The sequence below is a fragment of the Heptranchias perlo genome, chromosome 28 (genome assembly GCF_035084215.1).
Source record: "Heptranchias perlo isolate sHepPer1 chromosome 28, sHepPer1.hap1, whole genome shotgun sequence".
Taxonomy (NCBI): domain Eukaryota; kingdom Metazoa; phylum Chordata; class Chondrichthyes; order Hexanchiformes; family Hexanchidae; genus Heptranchias; species Heptranchias perlo.
Window position 1 is genome coordinate 40,909,573 of NC_090352.1, and position 18,009 is coordinate 40,927,581.

Sequence of the window (18,009 nt, forward strand, 5' to 3'; positions counted from 1 at the left end):
AAGGGAGAGGTGTGAAAATATACTTAGTTTGGGGTTCAACTTAGAAGCCCAAAAGCACATAGAGTCAAGGTTTACAGCACAGAAGGCCATTCCACCCATTGGGGTCAATTTTAGGATGGCCGAGCGGGTGCATTGGGGGGCTCGTAAAATCGGGGAATCCCGGAGCGGGTCCGGAGCCCGTGCTGCGGGAAACACTCCCTGTTGGAGCAGACGTGTTTCAGCCAGCGGCCAGTGGGAGATGCAAAGGATTTTTTGACAGTTAGGGGGAATACCTCATTTATTGCAGCAGGGCACTCTGTCACTTCAGACAAAGTTTTGGCTGAGACACCTTTTTCCACTCAAAAATTATTAATTTATACCCTTAACTCTGCTGTGCAAACACATTTACCTACTTTGTGGACCCCCTCAAACTCACACCATCAGGATGGGGGGGCGCCATGGCTGCATTCATCACTTCATCCGAAGACGAGCGACATCACCAGCCTCGCCAGGCACGCTGTCCACCTCCGCCACGTGGAGCTCCACAACAGTGCTGCACCACAGGCACCTGCACAAAATAGTTGTGCAACTACACATACACCCACTGTAGGGTGACCCAATGGGTGGCATCAAGTGTGGGTGTTCATAGAGAACCTCATGAAAGGGACTTATTGCACAAGCCAGTCAAGAATGGCCAGGACGTGGCAGTAGTGGTGACAATATAATATTTAATGTGAGTTGAACCAAAATCAAATATAAATAAAAAACATGACAAACCGTCAAACTCCCTTGTGCATCGCCCTTGTGCTCATGAAACCTTTGCCTTAGGCTTCCTACTACTCATACGTGATGCATCCCCTGTGGCTGCAGCAGAGGTAGTGGCAGGTTGGGTGCGGGTGACCGTGAAAGAGATGCATCAGAGGGTGAGTATGAGACAGAGCCATGAGATTGTATGAGGATTGGGTCGAGTGGTAGTGGTGGGATGAGAACTGGGGAGGTGAGTAAGTGCAGGTAAGTTGAGGATGAGGTTTGAGTGGGTGTGAGGAGTGTTGTGATAGAGTAGTGTTGGCAGTGCAGAAGGAGTTGTGGGGTGGGGGCGGTGATGTGGAAGACGGAGTGTAGGAGAATGAGTAAGTGTACTCACTTTGGCTGACCTAGTTAGGTCCTTGAAGCACTTCCTGCACTGTATCCATGTGCGGGGTATGTTGCTGGTGCTGCTGACCTCCTCTGCCACCTTGAGCCAGGCCTTCTTGATGGCAGAGGCAGGCTACTTCCTCCCGTCTGCCGGGTGGAACATCTCCCTCTCCTCCTCCTCACCCCATCCAGTAAGACCTGGAGTGAGGCATCATTAAACCTGGGAGCAGCCTTTCCCCTGGGCTGCTCCATGCTGTAATTTTGGCTGTTTGCTGCAAGAGCAGCTTTGGAGGACTGCCCCTTTAAATAGGGCTCCTCCAGCAGACAGCCTGTGATGTGGGTGCGCAGTCCGCCCACTGTGCAGGTTTCCAACGGGAAACCAGGAAGCCAAGATAAGTGGCTTCAATTTACTCGCGATCGCGATGGGAACCCACCAATTTTGCTGGGCGGGTTACCCACGCGCCCAGTCGACCCCCCCACTGCTAGCCCGCCTCCCTGGTAACATCGGGGCCACCAGACTTTTGCTAGCGCAATCCAAAAATAATCTCACCACCCTTTTCTTTCCTCATAGCCCTTAACCCATCCTTATCTTTCTGTTTCAAATATTTATCCAATTTTCCATTAAAAGATGGAATGGTCTCTGCCTCAGCCATACTCTGTGGCAAAGCATCCCAAGTTCCAATAATTCTGTGTAAAGAAATGTCTTCTAACCTTTTCCCTCACTCAGTGATGATTACCCCTTGTAACTAACTCCCCAACAAGGGGAAATTGCCTTTCTCTAATCACTATCTAGTCAAAACTCTTCATAATTTTAAAAATTTCTATTAACTATCCTCTTAGCCTTAGTTTCCCATCCCTGGCATCATCCTAGTGAATCGACACTGAATGCATCTATGGATTTAATGCCCTTCTTATAGTGGGGTTCCCAAGATTGCACACAGCACTCCAATTCTGGCCCAGCCATTGCCTTGTACAATTTTTTTTGTTACTCTTGTGCTCTGTGCCCCATTCCTATAATCCAAAATGCTGTTGGTCTTTGAGAGTTATGTACTTGAACCCGTAGGTGTCTCTGTTCATCCCCAGCCTTCAGCACCTTTCCATTAATTTTCTACTCACATTCCTTGCTTTTCCTCCCAAAATATATTCTCCCACACTTCACACTAAATTGAATTGCATCATCTTAAGCCTCGATCAAAACAATAATAAATGAAAGAGTGTAGATTACTTTATGTCTTGCAGATAAGGATTGAGAAAACCCTTTACATGTTGATTCATGATGTGGCCATAGCACAAATAGAATAGGTGCCAACTTTTCCAAGTGATGACAATAAGCTAAAGGCCATATTCCTGTCATACACTGCTTGGTAATGGGTTTACTGGCCACTTGTTATCTAGATTTATTCTGTTCATGCAGAATGTGAATAGAATTCCAGTATAGAGTGGTCTCCCCAATGTGTGCACACCCCCGAGAATAACTGAGCTCCCATAGAGAGGCTCCACTTAGTTTTCTTACCTTTGGGGCTCCTCCTTATCATCTTTCTCTTCTTCCTTCTTCTCGTCCTTTTCTTCTTTCTCTACTTTTTCAATTTTCTCCTCTTCTTTTTCAGCTTCTTTTTCTTCTTGTGAAGGGCGAGAAAGTTGTTGCTACAAAACAAAGCACCAGTCTGTGTTTAATAGCAAGCACAGAACCTGTGAGTGCTAAGCTTGTAAATATTCTCAAAAGCAGGAGGCCTGCGAGCATTAAGCATGTAAATATGCTCAAAAGCAGAGTTTCTTTCTGCTAACTGAAAACAAATTATTTATTGAAACTCTAACAGCTGTTGGTTTCCAGTATTGCCATACAGATGTGCACTCAGTCACTTGTCTCATTAAACTTTATTTGCAGGTTTTCGAAGTTCTTAGGCGTATGTGAGCCCCACACTCTCCTAGTAAAAGGTCACAGAAATATCAATCAGTAAAATATCCCAACACTGGAAAGTTCTGTACCAATAAAGTATGAAACAGGGTTTGATTTGTGGTTTTCAATTTTTCCTGTGTAGGAATCTACTGCAAGTACTGACATCCCCCATTGACCTCCGGCAAATATTGACACAATCTGAGGGCCCCTTGCCTTAACTTCCGAATGACAGCATCAACTACCGATGGGAAAACAGTACTCGTGACAGAAAATGTTTATTTGTACAGTAATGAAAACAATGTATTGGTGAGGAACAAATGATCAGACATTAAGAGACCTCGGCACCCCTTGGGATGCACGGATCCCATTTGAAAACCTATGGTTTTAATGGAGGCCACTCTGCAGATGCTCAACCACCACCTGCCAATTGTATCTCAATGTGTGAAGTGTTGAGACATTTCGATGAGCCATGGTGCTACATAAAAGCACATATTCATCTGTAACACAAAAATATTCAAATACGCTTCCCTAACATTCTCCTAATGTTAACTAGCCCATTTCAAGCCTTGATCTTGTCTCATACCAGAGAGATTGAGTAGAATGGGCCTATACTCTCTGGAGTTTAGAAGAATGAGAGGTGATCTCAATGAAACAGAAGATCATGGGGGGGCTTGACAGGGTAGATGCTGAGAAATAGTTTCCCCTGGCTAGAGTGTCTAGAACTAGGGGGCATAGCCTCAGGATACGGGGTCGGCCATTTAAGACTGAGATGAGGAGGAATTTCTTCACGCAGAGTGTTGTGAAACTTTGGAATTCTCTACCCCAGAGGGCTGTGGATGTTGAGTCATTAAATGTATACAAGGCTGAGATAGATAGTTTTTTGGACTCAAGTGCTATGGGGATCGGGCAGGAAAGTAGAGTTGAGGTCAACGATCAGCCATGATCTGGCTGAATGGCGGAGCAGGCTCGAGGGGGCATATGGCCTACTCCTACACCTATTTCTTATGTTCTTACATATTTGTATGAACTATCACATAGCCTGCAGGTCATGACTAACGCACAAAACGGAAGTGCTCTGAATGCAGAAGGGAAACACATCCAAATTTTGAAGAGACAAAGACAGAGAAAGAGAGAAAATGGAAACTAAACCATAAATTTTCTGATATTATTTCATCATCTCAGATTTTCAATATTCCATTCTTCTTCTGTGAAGCACTTTCACAGGTTGTCTGGCTGAAACCTGGAATTTATGGCATGGGAAACAGCAGCCATGAGGCCACATTTTGCCAGCAAACATCATTGAGCAGTAGCACTGATTATTACATAACTCCCTGGTGTGTTACAAAGACAGAAAGGCATGTGTTGATACCATGACCCATACATTATTAATCAATAATGCACTAAGTCAGCCACACACTATTCCTCTGTGGGACAAATAGAATCATAGAAAGGTTATGGCACAGAAGGAGGCCATTCTGCCCATCGAGTCCCTGCTGGCTCTATGCAAGAGCAATCCAGCTAGTCCCACTCACCCGCCCTTTCCCCATAGCCCTGCACATTTGTTCCCTACAAGTACTTATCTAGTTCCCTTTTGAAAGCCATGATTGAATCTGCTTCCACCACCCCATCTGGCAGTTCCTAACCACTCGCTGTGTAAAAAAGTTTTTCTTCATATCACCTTTGGCAAAAGAACCAATCACCTTAAATCTATGTACTCGGGTTCTTGGCCCTTCCGCCGATGGGAACAGTTTCTCTCTATCTACTCTGTCTAGACCCTTCATGATTTTGAATACCTCGATCAAATCTCCTTGCAACCTTCTCTGTTCCAAGGAGAACAACCCCAGCTTCTCCAGTTTATTCACTTAACTAAAGTTCCTCATCCCTGGAATCATTCTCGTAAATCTTTTCTGCACTCTCTCTAAGGCCTTCACTTCTTTCCTAAAGTTCGGTGGCCAGGACTGGACACAATACTCCAGTTGTGGCCGACCCAGTGTTTTATAAAGGTTCATCGTGACTTCCTTGCTTTTGTACTCTATGCCTCTATTTATAAAGCCCAGGATCCCATATGCTGTTTTAACCACTTTCTCAACCTGCCCTGCCACCTTCAATGCTTTGTGTACATATACACCCAGATCTCTCTGTTCCTGCACCGATTTTAGAACTGTGCCCTTCAGTTTATATTGCCTTTCCTCGTTCTTTCTACCAAAATGTATCACTTCACACTTTTCTGCATTAAATTTCATCTGCCACGTGTCTGCCCATGCCACCAGCCTGTCTATATCCTCTTGAAGCCTATCACTAAGCTCCTCACTGTTCACTACATTACCAAGTTTTGTGTCATCTGCAAATTTGAAATTGTGTCCTGTACACCCAAGTCCAAGTCATTAATATATATCAAGAAAAGCAGTGGTCCTAGTACCGACCCCTGGGGAACACCACTGTACACCTCCCTTCAGTCCGAAAAACAACTGTCCACCACTACTCTGTTTCCTGTGCCTTAGCCAATTCTGTATCAATGTTGCTACTACCCCCTTTATTCCATGGGCTTAGATCTTGATGACATGCCTATTATACGGTACCTTATCAAACGCCTTTTGGAAGTCCATATACACCACATCAACTACATTGCCCTCATCTACCCCTCTCTGTTACCTCAACAAAAAACTCAATCAAGTTAGTTAAACACGATTTGCCTTTAACAAATCTGTGTTGGCTTTCCTTAATCAATCCACATTTATCCAAGTGGCTTCTAATTCTGTCCCGGATTATCATTTCTAAAAGTTTCCCCACCACCGAGGTTAAACTGACTGGCCTATAGTTGCTGGGTTTTTCCTTATACACTTTTTTGATCAAGTGGGATTTGAAATTTAGAAACATTCTCTTCCAATTCCTGTTCTTTTCAGCACATTTTGATATTTCTACTTCATAGCATTTAAAGAATTCTTGAAACTTTTAAATTTGAAAGGCTTTGAATGATGCAACAAATAGATGTCTAGAGAAATGAAAGGCCACATAGATAACAAACAATGACGTATTTGTTGGTAAACACTCAACAACAATATAGAAGAAACTGAATTTGTATTGCACCTTTCACAACCTCAGGACAGCCCAAAGCACTTCAACAGCCAATTAAGTACATTTTGAAGTGTAAACACTGTTGTAATATAGGAAAACATGGCAATCAATTTGCGCTCAGCAAGATCCCACAAACAGCAATGAGATCAATAAGAAAATGCCAGAGAAGCTCAGCAGGTCAGGCAGCACCTGTGGAGAAAAAAGACTTGCTGAGCTTCTCTGGCATTGTGTTTTTATTTCTGATTTCCAGCATCCGCAGTATTTTGGTTTTGAATGTGATAAATAATTTGTTTTTAAGTGATGTTGGTTGAGGGATAAATGTTGGCCAGGACACCAGGGAGAATTCGTCTGCTCTTTTTCAAATAGTGCCATGGGATCTTTTACATCCACCTGGGAGGGAAGATGAGGCTTCTGTTTAACATCTCATCCGAAAGGCGACACCTCCAACAGTGCAGCACTCCCTCAGTATTGCACTGAAGTGTCAGCCTAGATGATGTGCTCAAGTTTCTGGAGTGGGACTGAAATCCACAACCTTTTGACTCAGAGGTGAGAGTGCTACCAACTGAAACAAGGCTGACACCTCATCACTAAGAAACCAATGAAGTTAGTTAAACCCCTATTATGGATCATTTACAGGCAGAAACATCAACGACTAGTAGGTCAGAATTGACAGAAGTCCAAATGTTGCTGTAGAACAGGGCATTTACTGGGTTTCACATAAACAGTGGTCAACTTGAATCACTTATTAGAACGTAGTGCATTGGTAGCCCATTAGTCACAGTATTTGAGGTCCCAGACCACAGTATTTGAGGTCCCAGACCACAGTATTTGAGGTCCCAGACCACAGTATTTGAGGTCCCAGACCACAGTATTTGAGGTCCCAGACCACAGTATTTGAGGTCCCAGACCACAGTATTTGAGGTCCCAGACCACAGTATTTGAGGTCCCAGACCACAGTATTTGAGGTCCCAGACCACTATGCCCCTTTCAGAGGTAAGAAAATAATGATTTGTTCCAACTTGAATGCGCAGAGTCTGTGGCCAAGTAGCTTGTGTTGAGAGGGCTATCTGATACCACACAGCAAGTCCAGGAGGAACTGGACTATATGCCCCAGAAAACATCAGACTGAATTAGATTCCAAGATTATATTCGTCTATAGAGTGGATCCTCTTGATCATTCCACAAATTCGCTTTGCTAGTGCTTTGCCCCTCAGAGAACTTGATCTCAGATGATATGGCAGTAACATTCGCCATACAACTTAGAGAAAACCTGCAAATGTAACATATGCAGATAGTGAACAGAACAAAATGTAAGAGCTTTGCAGATACTGCATAGGCAACAATCCAGGTAATCTCTACTTTTATTGATCTGAACTCATTGACAAGTGAAAATGTTCTATAAATATCTCTGGCAGCACGCCATCCTGTCAAGAACAATTGGAGTGGAACAAGCCCATATGACCAATGAAAGGAGCTCAATCAGTACGTGGTAGCAGGAAGTTAAGTCAGCGTTTAAGACGTGACTATGCTCACACCTTGCCGTCTCCTCAGTCCTCTAGCCTTAATGCCGTTGCCACTTAGATGGAAAAATCTTTAAAACCTTTAATTAGTCAGACAGCAAAGAGAATTGAAAAATTAGAGAACCATGATGCCAAGCCAACACACTTTGAACAGAACAAAGACCTCCTCAAATAAAAACACTATTTGATAACCTCACATTCACGAGTCAGGACGGTTACTAGAAGAACAATTTACAAGTGTGAGTGTGAGAAATGATCCCAAGTTGCCCTCACACTCTAGCCATCACCAGAGTTCTCAATGTAAGAATGGGCTAAAATTTAAACCCACTTCTTTGCATTGATGTAGCCCTGGTGTCACTGGTGTGGTAAGGAGTCTAATCCAAAGAGGCAATGAGTAGGGGTTTCACTAGTGGTAGGCAACTAAAGCATTTTCCCATCTATGTACAAACTTCTGCCTCAGGCGATTAGCTTAAAAGAAATCAGCTTGAAGAATTGAGAAAGATTGGAGATTTGCAGCCTGCCCTTGTGCCGTGTCCTTTATCACTGCGGTTACTCTCCTCAACCTCCCTCCTAATCTAATAACCTTGTAGTGGAAACTTCGTCAACATACACGTAGAATGATAAACACACGTATGGAGTTCATGCACTTGTGAATTTTTCATTTAAATGTAGTAAGGCTATGCAGTGGAGATCTTAGATCAGGTCACAATTTAAGAATCTGCCACAATTTATAAACAGACACAAGTACCAATACGTTTGAGCACTGAGTTGGAATACAGCACTGGTTCTCAGCATAAATAATTTATCACAGTTCACGAGGAAGGCAGATAGTCACGGACAACTTTACTACTGAGCAGTAGTGACCCCACTACAGTATTGAGGTTGTAATTTAAATTCCTTACAAGTAATATCTACCCATTTGGATAAACCACAGCTTGAGTCAATACAAACACTATGTGCTTCGAGTAAGCGAGGGGAAGGCACACATCATATAACGGGTGAAATGTACACAGCACAAGGGAGCAACTATTGTTAATCTAAATTCAATAAAGGGGAGGGATATCAATGCTGGAGTCTCATATTGTTTACTAGATAATACTGTGAAGGCATCAAATATTGAGTTCTTCAAGCATTACAACCCCCACTCCTTGTCTTGAGACGACAACATCTCAAAATATTGACCCCTCCTGACCAATGGAAACAGCAACAATTCGCAAAACTCTGACTAGTTGATTTCTTTTAATGTTCAAAAGTTGAAAGTTCTGAAATGGGGTCACGCTGTTGCATGGATTTCTATTCATTGCAAATTAGACATCAACCTCCCCTTCTTTCTACCACTGATCACAATCCAATGACTCTGGTTCGAAAGGATACGTAAGTGGACTTTCGGTGCTGATGACATCAGCTTAGTTGTGATGCCCCCAGTGTCAAGCAGCCTGCTGCTACTTCTTGTCTGCACTTACACATGTAGAATGGCCACCTGCACAAGGTAATGCAGGGCAAGTGATGCTCGAAGCAGTACGTCAGGAAAAGTCAGTGCCTTCAGAACAGTGGAGGAATTTGGTGGTAATTAAAGTAAATAAAATACATACAATGTAAGCTCAAGAGATTTTTGTTGAAAAGGGGAATACTTTCCTTGATGCTGTAAAAGCTCCATTATTGTCAGAGGAGCCGGAACCTTGTGAATCGAGGACTGACTGTAAATAACCTCAGACCGCCCAACACAGCTGATTTATGAAGCCTCATTGTTCAGTTCCACATTCTCATTTATCTCAATTGAACAACAATGACGACCAATCAAACTGAACAAAAGCAGCAGCGGTGTTGGATAAATAGAATTAGATCAGAAACACCCTATTTAGTTTGTTGCTTTTTAAACAAATTGTTCCAAATAAAGCATCAACAGATAAGTAGAGGCAGTCTGACAGGTTAAAGCCACACACTATACGAATAAAGGAGGGAGCGCGCAGATTCACCAGAATGATACCGGGGCTAAAAGGGTTAAATTATGAGGACAGGTTGCGCAGACCAGGCTTGTATTCCCTCAAGTATAGAAGATTAAGGGGTGATCAACTTGAGATGTTTACGATGATTAAAGGATTTGATAGGGTAGAGAGAGAGATAAACTATTTCCTCTGAAGGGAGAATCCAGAACAAGGGGGCACAACCTTAAAATTAGAGCTAGGTCACTCAGGGGTGATGTCAGGAAGCACTTCTTCACACAAAGGACAGTGGAAATCTGGAACTCTCTCCCCCAAAAAGCTGTTGAGGTTGGGGGTCAATTGAAAATGTTAAAACTGAAATTGATAGATTTTTGACGGGTAAGGGCGTTAAGGGTTACGGAACCAAGGCAGGTAAATGGAGTTAAGATGCAGATCAGCCATGATCTAACTGAATGGTGGAACTGGCCTGAATGATCGCCTCCTGTTCCTAAGTTTCTGGATTTTTGGTGTAGCCAATGCCACCTGAGTATGTACCTGGTTTATGTGTCATATCATTCATTGTCCAAGTTATACACCTGATTTGAAGCAGATTATATAAGTCAGACTGGTGTAAGATTCTGTAGTACGTACTTAGAGGTTATGAAAGCAGGCAAAAAAGGAAAATGCTGGAAATACACAACAGGTTTACCAGCACTGAAAAGACAGGTTAACATTTCGGATACAACCGTTCATCAAAACACAGGTCTGATGAAGAATAGTAGTTGAAAAGTTAACCTGTATTTCTCCTTTTCTGATGCTGAGGGCCTGGTGTGTATTTCCAATATTTCTAGCTTTTCTTACAGCCGTAAGCATTTAATTTTGCTGCACCTCCCTTGGATTCCTCGGCAAGCACTTACCTTGCCTCCTAGTTCAAGTCACCTTGAATTTGCAAAAGAATACTTCCAGTTCTTGCAAATCCCCTCATTTCTCTCAAAAAAATATTGGCATTACCCTACACAATATAGTATGGTACAGCACTAGAGCAGGCCATTCAGCCCATCGTACCTGTGCCGGCTCTCAGAGAGCTATCCAATTAGTCCCATTCCCCGATCTGCTTCCACCACCCTTTCGGGCAGTGCATTCCAGATCATAACTCACTGCGTAAAAAAATATTGCTCATGCTGTTACCCTAATGCTGTATCAATCCAGAGCAATTAAACCCATTGCCAGGAGGGCATCCGGAGCTTCTCAGGGCCACGCAGACCAAAGCTCCCTTGATGTGTCGGTTCATATTAAATTCAATGGAGCACGTGTGTGTGTATCAACAGTGTGACCCCGGAGGGCAGTGTAAACACAAAATACCAGTCTCCATAGGGGAAAAATAACACTATAAAACAACGATGTTTAGTGCACAATGCTACATTAGCTATGTCTGTTTATGTTTTCACCATGTGCTTGGGGAGGGGGGGGGGGGGGGAGAAGGACGGTGGAGGTATCTTGAACATAAAATCCTCCCCCTCCCTCCCCACCCCCAACAGACTCCTTTAATTTGCTAGAATCTAAGCAGCAGGACCTGCTCCAAGCAAACATAAGCAATCCTATTATTTTAAAGCAGCAACTTTCCAAATAACATCTGCAGTTCACAGTGGGGGAGCACACAGAACAATGAGTATAAAGTTGGGTACTTGGGTGTGTAATTGTACAAACAGCCCCAAAAAGTACTTAACAAGCAGCTCCAGATGTGTCCTACATAGTAAGGGCTACCGAGCTCCAGTTGGCCTGTGTGTGTACTCTGCACATATCACTCTCCTGGGAAAACTAGGGCTACATTCACCCGTTTATTATAGTGTGATTACTGGACTTTTCTAGTTTTTTGATGTTCTGATGCACAGAAACTGGAAATGTGCTACATAAATCCAAGTTCTTTTCTTTCGTTCTTTATTCAGATTATGGAGGGTGTCTGAGTTTTGTATATTTTCACAAGCGACTGCCTCCCAGCAAGAGATATTTCCACACAGGGGAGGTGGCTGTGGGGGTACAGTATCTACTCTACCTCCATCACATTGCTCTTTCCCTTTACTCCAATACTTTTATCCTTCAATTTATCCAATTCTCTCAAACAGTGGTTTCTATACCCACCTGTGGTAAAACATTCCATATCTGCATATTTACCTCTAAATTTCAATGACAAAGAATCTCTCAAAACAATAAAAATAATCCTAAACGCCACCTGCAGTCTCTGAAAATTATTGAGGCAGTGACAGGAGGACATTTGCTTTATGTTTGGTAAGTGTACACACTGCTAATCAGGAAGTGAGTTTTGGTGAGGTGCCCATCACTGCCTTCATCTTGTCTCTAGGTTCAGTGCAGACTCCACCTGCAGCATCTTACAGGGTGCTCTGTGACCGGACAGATGTCCGAGGTGGGGCACTTCGCTGCCAGGAAGTATTACACCAACAGGAGAAACTGAAAATGGTGGCTGGGTGTAAAACACAGGCAGCCTGGGACTGTGACTGGGAAGCAGCTGATCAGGAAGTGTGTATAAGATACTGATCAGTCTGCAGACCTCAGGCTTGTCCAATGAAGCACTGACCAATCTTGAAGCAGCAGAGTGATAACCATGCTCCACCTACTCTCTGCCTTCAGTTTAAGTTTGTTTTCAGTAGAGAAAAGCTGATGTTCTATTACAGCCCAGCAATGGTCACCCAATATTTTAAACAGCTCAATTCTAAACAGGATGCTTTCCTCAGAACATCCCCTTTTATAACATTCAAACTTGACAGGCACAATTTTCAGCATAGTACATGTTTGTTTCTTTTTTTGACATCAATATACGGGGCTGTGAAGGGCTGGGCAGTCTGAATACAGGGGAAAGGAGTTGCAAGTACACCTGGCGATTTACTGTTACTCAATGGATGTTTATGTAGCAGAATTCAGGGTCCAGGACACGCTCACCCACATACCCTACAACAGGTTCGAATTACACTTTAAACATGAGGCAGCCTCAAATCTCTCTCCAACATTACCTGAATTGCACCTTCAGCCTGAATGTGATGAAGCCAATGTGGGACTGGATCGCAACCCAGCCCCCAGAGTAAATAATTCCCTTTGCAGCCATGATCAACTCTCTAAGGATAAGAGTGTACAGCTCAGTGTAAAAGTTCAAACATTCCAACATGCTAAAAGCTCCACTCTCTAATCTGACCGGATATTAAGTAGCCCATACTACAGTTTCTTCCTGTAGATTTACAAAGCGAATAAAGGAAGCAGCATTTGAAAGTGGTGGGAGACATACGGTCCTGAAAAGGTTAACAGGAATGTATGGATGTGAACACAGTTTGGGTTTTTACAGTTTCAGATGACTCCTCCCCGAATGCAGTTGCCTGGCCAGCCAGCACAGGTCACTAACAGACTGTCTGTCTAACTACACAAAACTTGCAACTGTGCAAACTTCTCCCTTTCCCATGAGGCATTTCCGTTCTGCTTTCAGTTGTTAACCAATTGCTGAATCTACACAGCCTGCAACAAAAATACCAAAGCTGGCACATGACGGCAACAGGCTTCAGTTCAAGGCATCATGAGGGTCAAAACACAGAACTCTGGGATATTAAAGTCCACCCCACATACAACGTGCGGCTCACAGCTGCAGCCTGACCTTGGTTTTCTGTGTTTTGAGAAGCTCTTTTACTCTGCTCACTTCCCCTCTCCCAATCCGCTCGTACTATCTTCCTAAGACAATATCCACTCTAGTTAAAAACGGCTTAAGCTGGAACTTAATGCAGTAATTCACTTGAAGCAGGCAGCCCTTTAGCAGAAGGGGAATGTGGCCTGCCAGCAGCCTGAGGAAGCCCCAGCCAGCAACGTACCTGAATCTTCATCTGCTACTAGAAAGCTCTGTGCCGTCCACCCAACTCACGAAGTGGGTGTCAGGCTGACGCCTACCCTCTCCACAACACAGACAGCTTGAGCCTGCAGAAAGGCAGCAGCGTCACTGAGCTCCTTAGACCAGCTGTTTGACCTGTCACTGCACATATTCCAGGAAACTGTATCATCCTGCTGCACAAGCTAGCCTGAGGAGCGTCTCTATCTCACATGCACGCTCTAATCTGCAGGGTCAGACAAGGTAATCCCACAGAGCTCTGCATCATTGGTCCTTACAGCAGCACATCAAGTAGATTGAGTGGATCACTGGACTATACCATTGCAGTTACAAAAAGGAGGGGGAGCAAATTCAGGGCAGGCAACGAACCAAACCCTGATCCTTACAGAAAAACTGACAAGCAGCACCACCCCCCAACTGCATCGCCCTGTCCAGTCACATTATCTGCACTGACATCAGTCTGATTATGACTCTGTTGTAACACAACGCTGGAATCTCTCTCAGAAGTGGTTGCCAAATGGGCCAAACACAACTTTTCTTTTTAAGCTCATCTGAATACAATTTCCGAGCAGTTTGCAGCCGAAACCCTCAAGCAGTGCACGATTAACCATTTAAGAACTGGTCCAATAACCTCAGTAAGTTGCTGCCTGTTATTTTAATAATGCAAACAGGGCTGGTTTAATTCCTGAAATGGTACAACTGCAAGAAATTAAAATGAGCAGCACAAAGGTTTTCTGAAAATTATCCTATCTGCATTAAATCAGAACTCATTAGAAACTGCCATCCCTCAGATACAGGGAAACAATCTAGAACCCCCACATCTAGGATCCAGAGCAGGCAGTCTTTCCTGACACAATTGATTCCACATCCGTTTTTATTACTTGAGCAGATTCTCCCACCTCTTCTTTTCATTATCCCTCCCCTTTTCTCCCTCTTGACAATCGGGGTTTCATCCTGAAATACTGCTCCATGGGTGCTCACTGTACTAGCTCAAGTGGCCATTCTATATCTGCATGTCTCCAGGTTATTTGACTGCCGAAGATCTCACAGCTGTGCCACAGCAGGAGTCACTGGAAAGTGATCAGGAGCAGGAGCCACCCATCCCTAACCAGGAGGTGCCACAGCCAATTACCAGGCCCTACCTCAGCTCAGATCAGCCAGGTTTTCGCACAGGCCAAGATTCGAAACTGGGAGCTTTATTTCAGGTTTCCAACACTCAAAGATGTTTCTTTTTACCTTCCTAATTTGCACGGCTCAGTACCTCACCCTTTTTAAGGCCATTCTCTCCTACAGGCTGACCACATTGTTGTGCATTTTCATGCACACACCCCTTTATTGTTCTGCAACACAAATCATGGCAGGAGCTCTCAGTTCGTTGGAGTCAGGCACATTAACAAAAATCTCCACAAACTTCTTCACACACACAGTTGTGAGGCTATGCAATTCGCTTCCAGAGTTCACCAACATTCAAGGTTAGATTGGGTTAGGGTTAGGGTGCATTAGATGGATGAAGCAAAAGGGGATCGAGAGATATGGGAATAGGGCAGGTAAATGTGATTAGAACTATTTGCTTGCGGGGAGGGTATAGTAAATGCTGATACAGACTGGTTGGGCCAAATGGCCTGTTTTTGTGTTGTAATTTCTACGTATGTCTAAACTTAGCATCAAAAAATGACATCTTCCGGTGGAAGGGCTCACCTTTAACGTTTCTACGAGTAGTCTCCAGGGAACTGGAGCAGCTGGTTACAGTCTCTATTAAGCTGGTAAAGGGAGACCTCTCTTCAATGGACCATTTAAGCTCCAATTGGATCTCAAGTAGAAACATCCCTGCAGCATCTTAATCCTTTCAGCTAGGTGAAGTTATAACAAAATGTCTCAAGGATATTGGACAGCAAGAGCCCTGAGGAGCACCAAACCAAAGCAGAATTCCAGCAGACCAACGCAGCTCCCAGGCACGGCTCTGACTGTAGAATCCCAATGGACTGGATTACTCCCCATTCACACCCATTACAAACATTAATGTGACCTCCAGGTGGACTACATTTGTCCCTGAAGATTCCAGTCCTCCTCACAGTAACGCATCGCCACCTGGGGCCAAGGTGACTGTTAGTGTGGAAGGCTGACCTCCCAAAAGGGCAGTAACAGGGTCAGACTGCGCAGGATTCCTGATCCAAGCAGGTTTTCCTGCTCAGTCTGCAACTCAGCCTCACACCCTTTTCTCTCACGCAGAGTAACAAAAATTTGGTACAATGAAGTACAGCATAAGGGATTAAAGCACAAATATTAGACTGCCTTGTTGGGAGTGAAACTATTTTGCGGCTATTTTCTTCCCCTTTCACCTTCGGTAGGCTGTCGTACAAGCACAAATTCCAACCAAAAGTGCGACCAGCCCTCAACCCCACCACTGCCCCTCTGAAACCAGCCCTCAATCCCACCACTGCCCCTCTGAAACCAGCCCTCAATCCCACCACTGCCCCTCTGAAACCAGCCCTCAATCCCACCACTGCCCCTCTGAAACCAGCCCTCAACCCCACCACTGCCCCTCTGAAACTAGCCCCCCAACCCCATTTCTGCCCCTCTGAAACTAGCCCTCAAACCCTACCACTGCCCTTCTGAAACTAGCCCTCAACCCCACCATTGCCCCTCTGAAACCAGCCCTCAACCCCACCACTGCCCCTCTGAAACCAGCCCTCAACCCCACCACTGCCCCTCAAAAACCAGCCCTCAACCCCACCACTGCCCCTCTGAAACTAGCCCTCAACCCCACCATTGCCCCTCGGAAACCAGCCCTCAACCCCATTTCTGCCCCTCGGAAACCAGCCCTCAACCCCACCATTGCCCCTCGGAAACCAGCCCTCAACCCCACCACTGCCCCTCTGAAACTAGCCCTCAACCCCATTTCTGCCCATCTGAAACCAGCCCTCAACCCCATCACTACCCCTCGGAAACCAGCCCTCAACCCCACCACTGCCCCTCTGAAACCAGCCCTCAACCCCACCACTGCCCCTCGGAAACCAGCCCTCAACCCCACCATTGCCCCTCTGAAACCAGCCCTCAAACCCATTTCTGCCCATCTGAAACCAGCCCTCAAGCCCACCACTGCCCCTCCGAAACCAGCCTTCAGCCCCACCATTGCCCCTCGGAAACCAGCCCTCAACCCCACCACTACCCCTCGGAAACCAGCCCTCAACCCCACCAATGCCCTTCTGAAACCAGCCCTCAAACCCATTTCTGCCCCTCTGAAACCAGCCCCCAGGACCTGTCCCTGCCTCCAGTTTCCTTTCCTATGGGAAGCAGGTAGCCTCCTATCAGCTGCTCTTTATCGTTGAGCCCAGGAGCTCGACACACGAAGGACCATGGCCTGTGAGTCAGCGCTCTATGGCGTCAGAATTTCTGCAGCACATTGCCAGCTTGCTCTACTTCAATAAATTAATAAGCAAGAGAGAGAGATCCTGGCCCACATATACCTGGACTCGAACAAGATTTCTCAATTAGATTATAAATCCTATTTCATGACCCAAAAGACAACAGTGCTCATTACCCACAGCAAGGCAGTTACACAGCAGTATTATGGTTAAGCAGTTTAAATATGTTCTATTAAGAACCATGGGAATGCTGCAAATGTTAAGTTACAACAAAAAGATAAACCATGTTCTAACATTTAAACTAAACTGTAAAGAACAAAAGCACTTATTGAAAAGTTTCTAACTTCACAGAATCATGTAGCACAGAAGGAGGCCATTCTGCCCATTGTGCCTGTGTTGGCTCTTTGAAAGAGCTATTCAATTAGTCCCACACTCCTGCAAATCATTACTCCTATGTCCACGGGTGTCACGGTGACTGAGACACTACTGACGTCGGCTGTCACGGTGACTGGTGCATTTACACTACTGACGTCAGGTGTCGGTGACTGGTGCATTTACACTACTGACCTCAGGTGTCGGTGACTGGTGCATTTACACTACTGACGTCAGGTGTCGGTGACTGGTGCATTTACACTACTGACGTCAGGTGTCGGTGACTGGTGCATTTACACTACTGACGTCAGGTGTCGGTGACTGGTGCATTTACACTACTGACGTCAGGTGTCGATGACTGGTGCATTTACACTACTGACGTCAGGTGTCGGTGACTGGTGCATTTACACTACTGACGTCAGGTGTCACCAACTGGTGCATTTACACTACTGACGTCAGGTGTCGATGACTGGTGCATTTACACTACTGACGTCAGGTGTCGGTGACTGGTGCATTTACACTACTGACGTCAGGTGTCGGTGACTGGTGCATTTACACTACTGACGTCAGGTGTCACCAACTGGTGCATTTACACTACTGACGTCAGGTGTCACCAACTGGTGTATTTACACTACTGACGTCAGGTATACAAAGAAGCAGCAAAGAGAGAATGTATGAGAATCCCCTCCTGCAAAGTGGCTGAGAACCCCCCAACCCCAGCGGCCGGGTAACCTGCACCTCCCCGCAAACAATGGCTGGGGAAGCCCCCCCAAACCCAGGCCGGATATAAAACAGCAGAGGAGAGAAAAAAATAATCAAGGACTGAAGTCACAGGACAGCAGGTAGGCGATTGGTTGGTGAGTAT

The 18,009-nt window shown here is 45.0% G+C and overlaps 1 protein-coding gene across 3 annotated transcripts in view; it reads right to left on the reverse strand.

Annotated features, from left to right (window-relative positions):
- ncor1 (nuclear receptor corepressor 1) overlaps positions 1–18,009 on the reverse strand; it is a 334,377-nt gene that overhangs the window by 168,131 nt on the left and 148,237 nt on the right. For 2 of the 3 annotated variants that reach the window (XM_068008588.1, XM_067967875.1), the window contains one exon: positions 2,627–2,757. In XM_068008588.1, the coding sequence (XP_067864689.1) occupies positions 2,627–2,757 (131 nt within the window). Of the gene's footprint in view, positions 1–2,626; positions 2,758–13,393; positions 13,581–18,009 lie in introns of those variants that run through there. The other variant, XM_067967876.1, reaches the window with a different exon arrangement.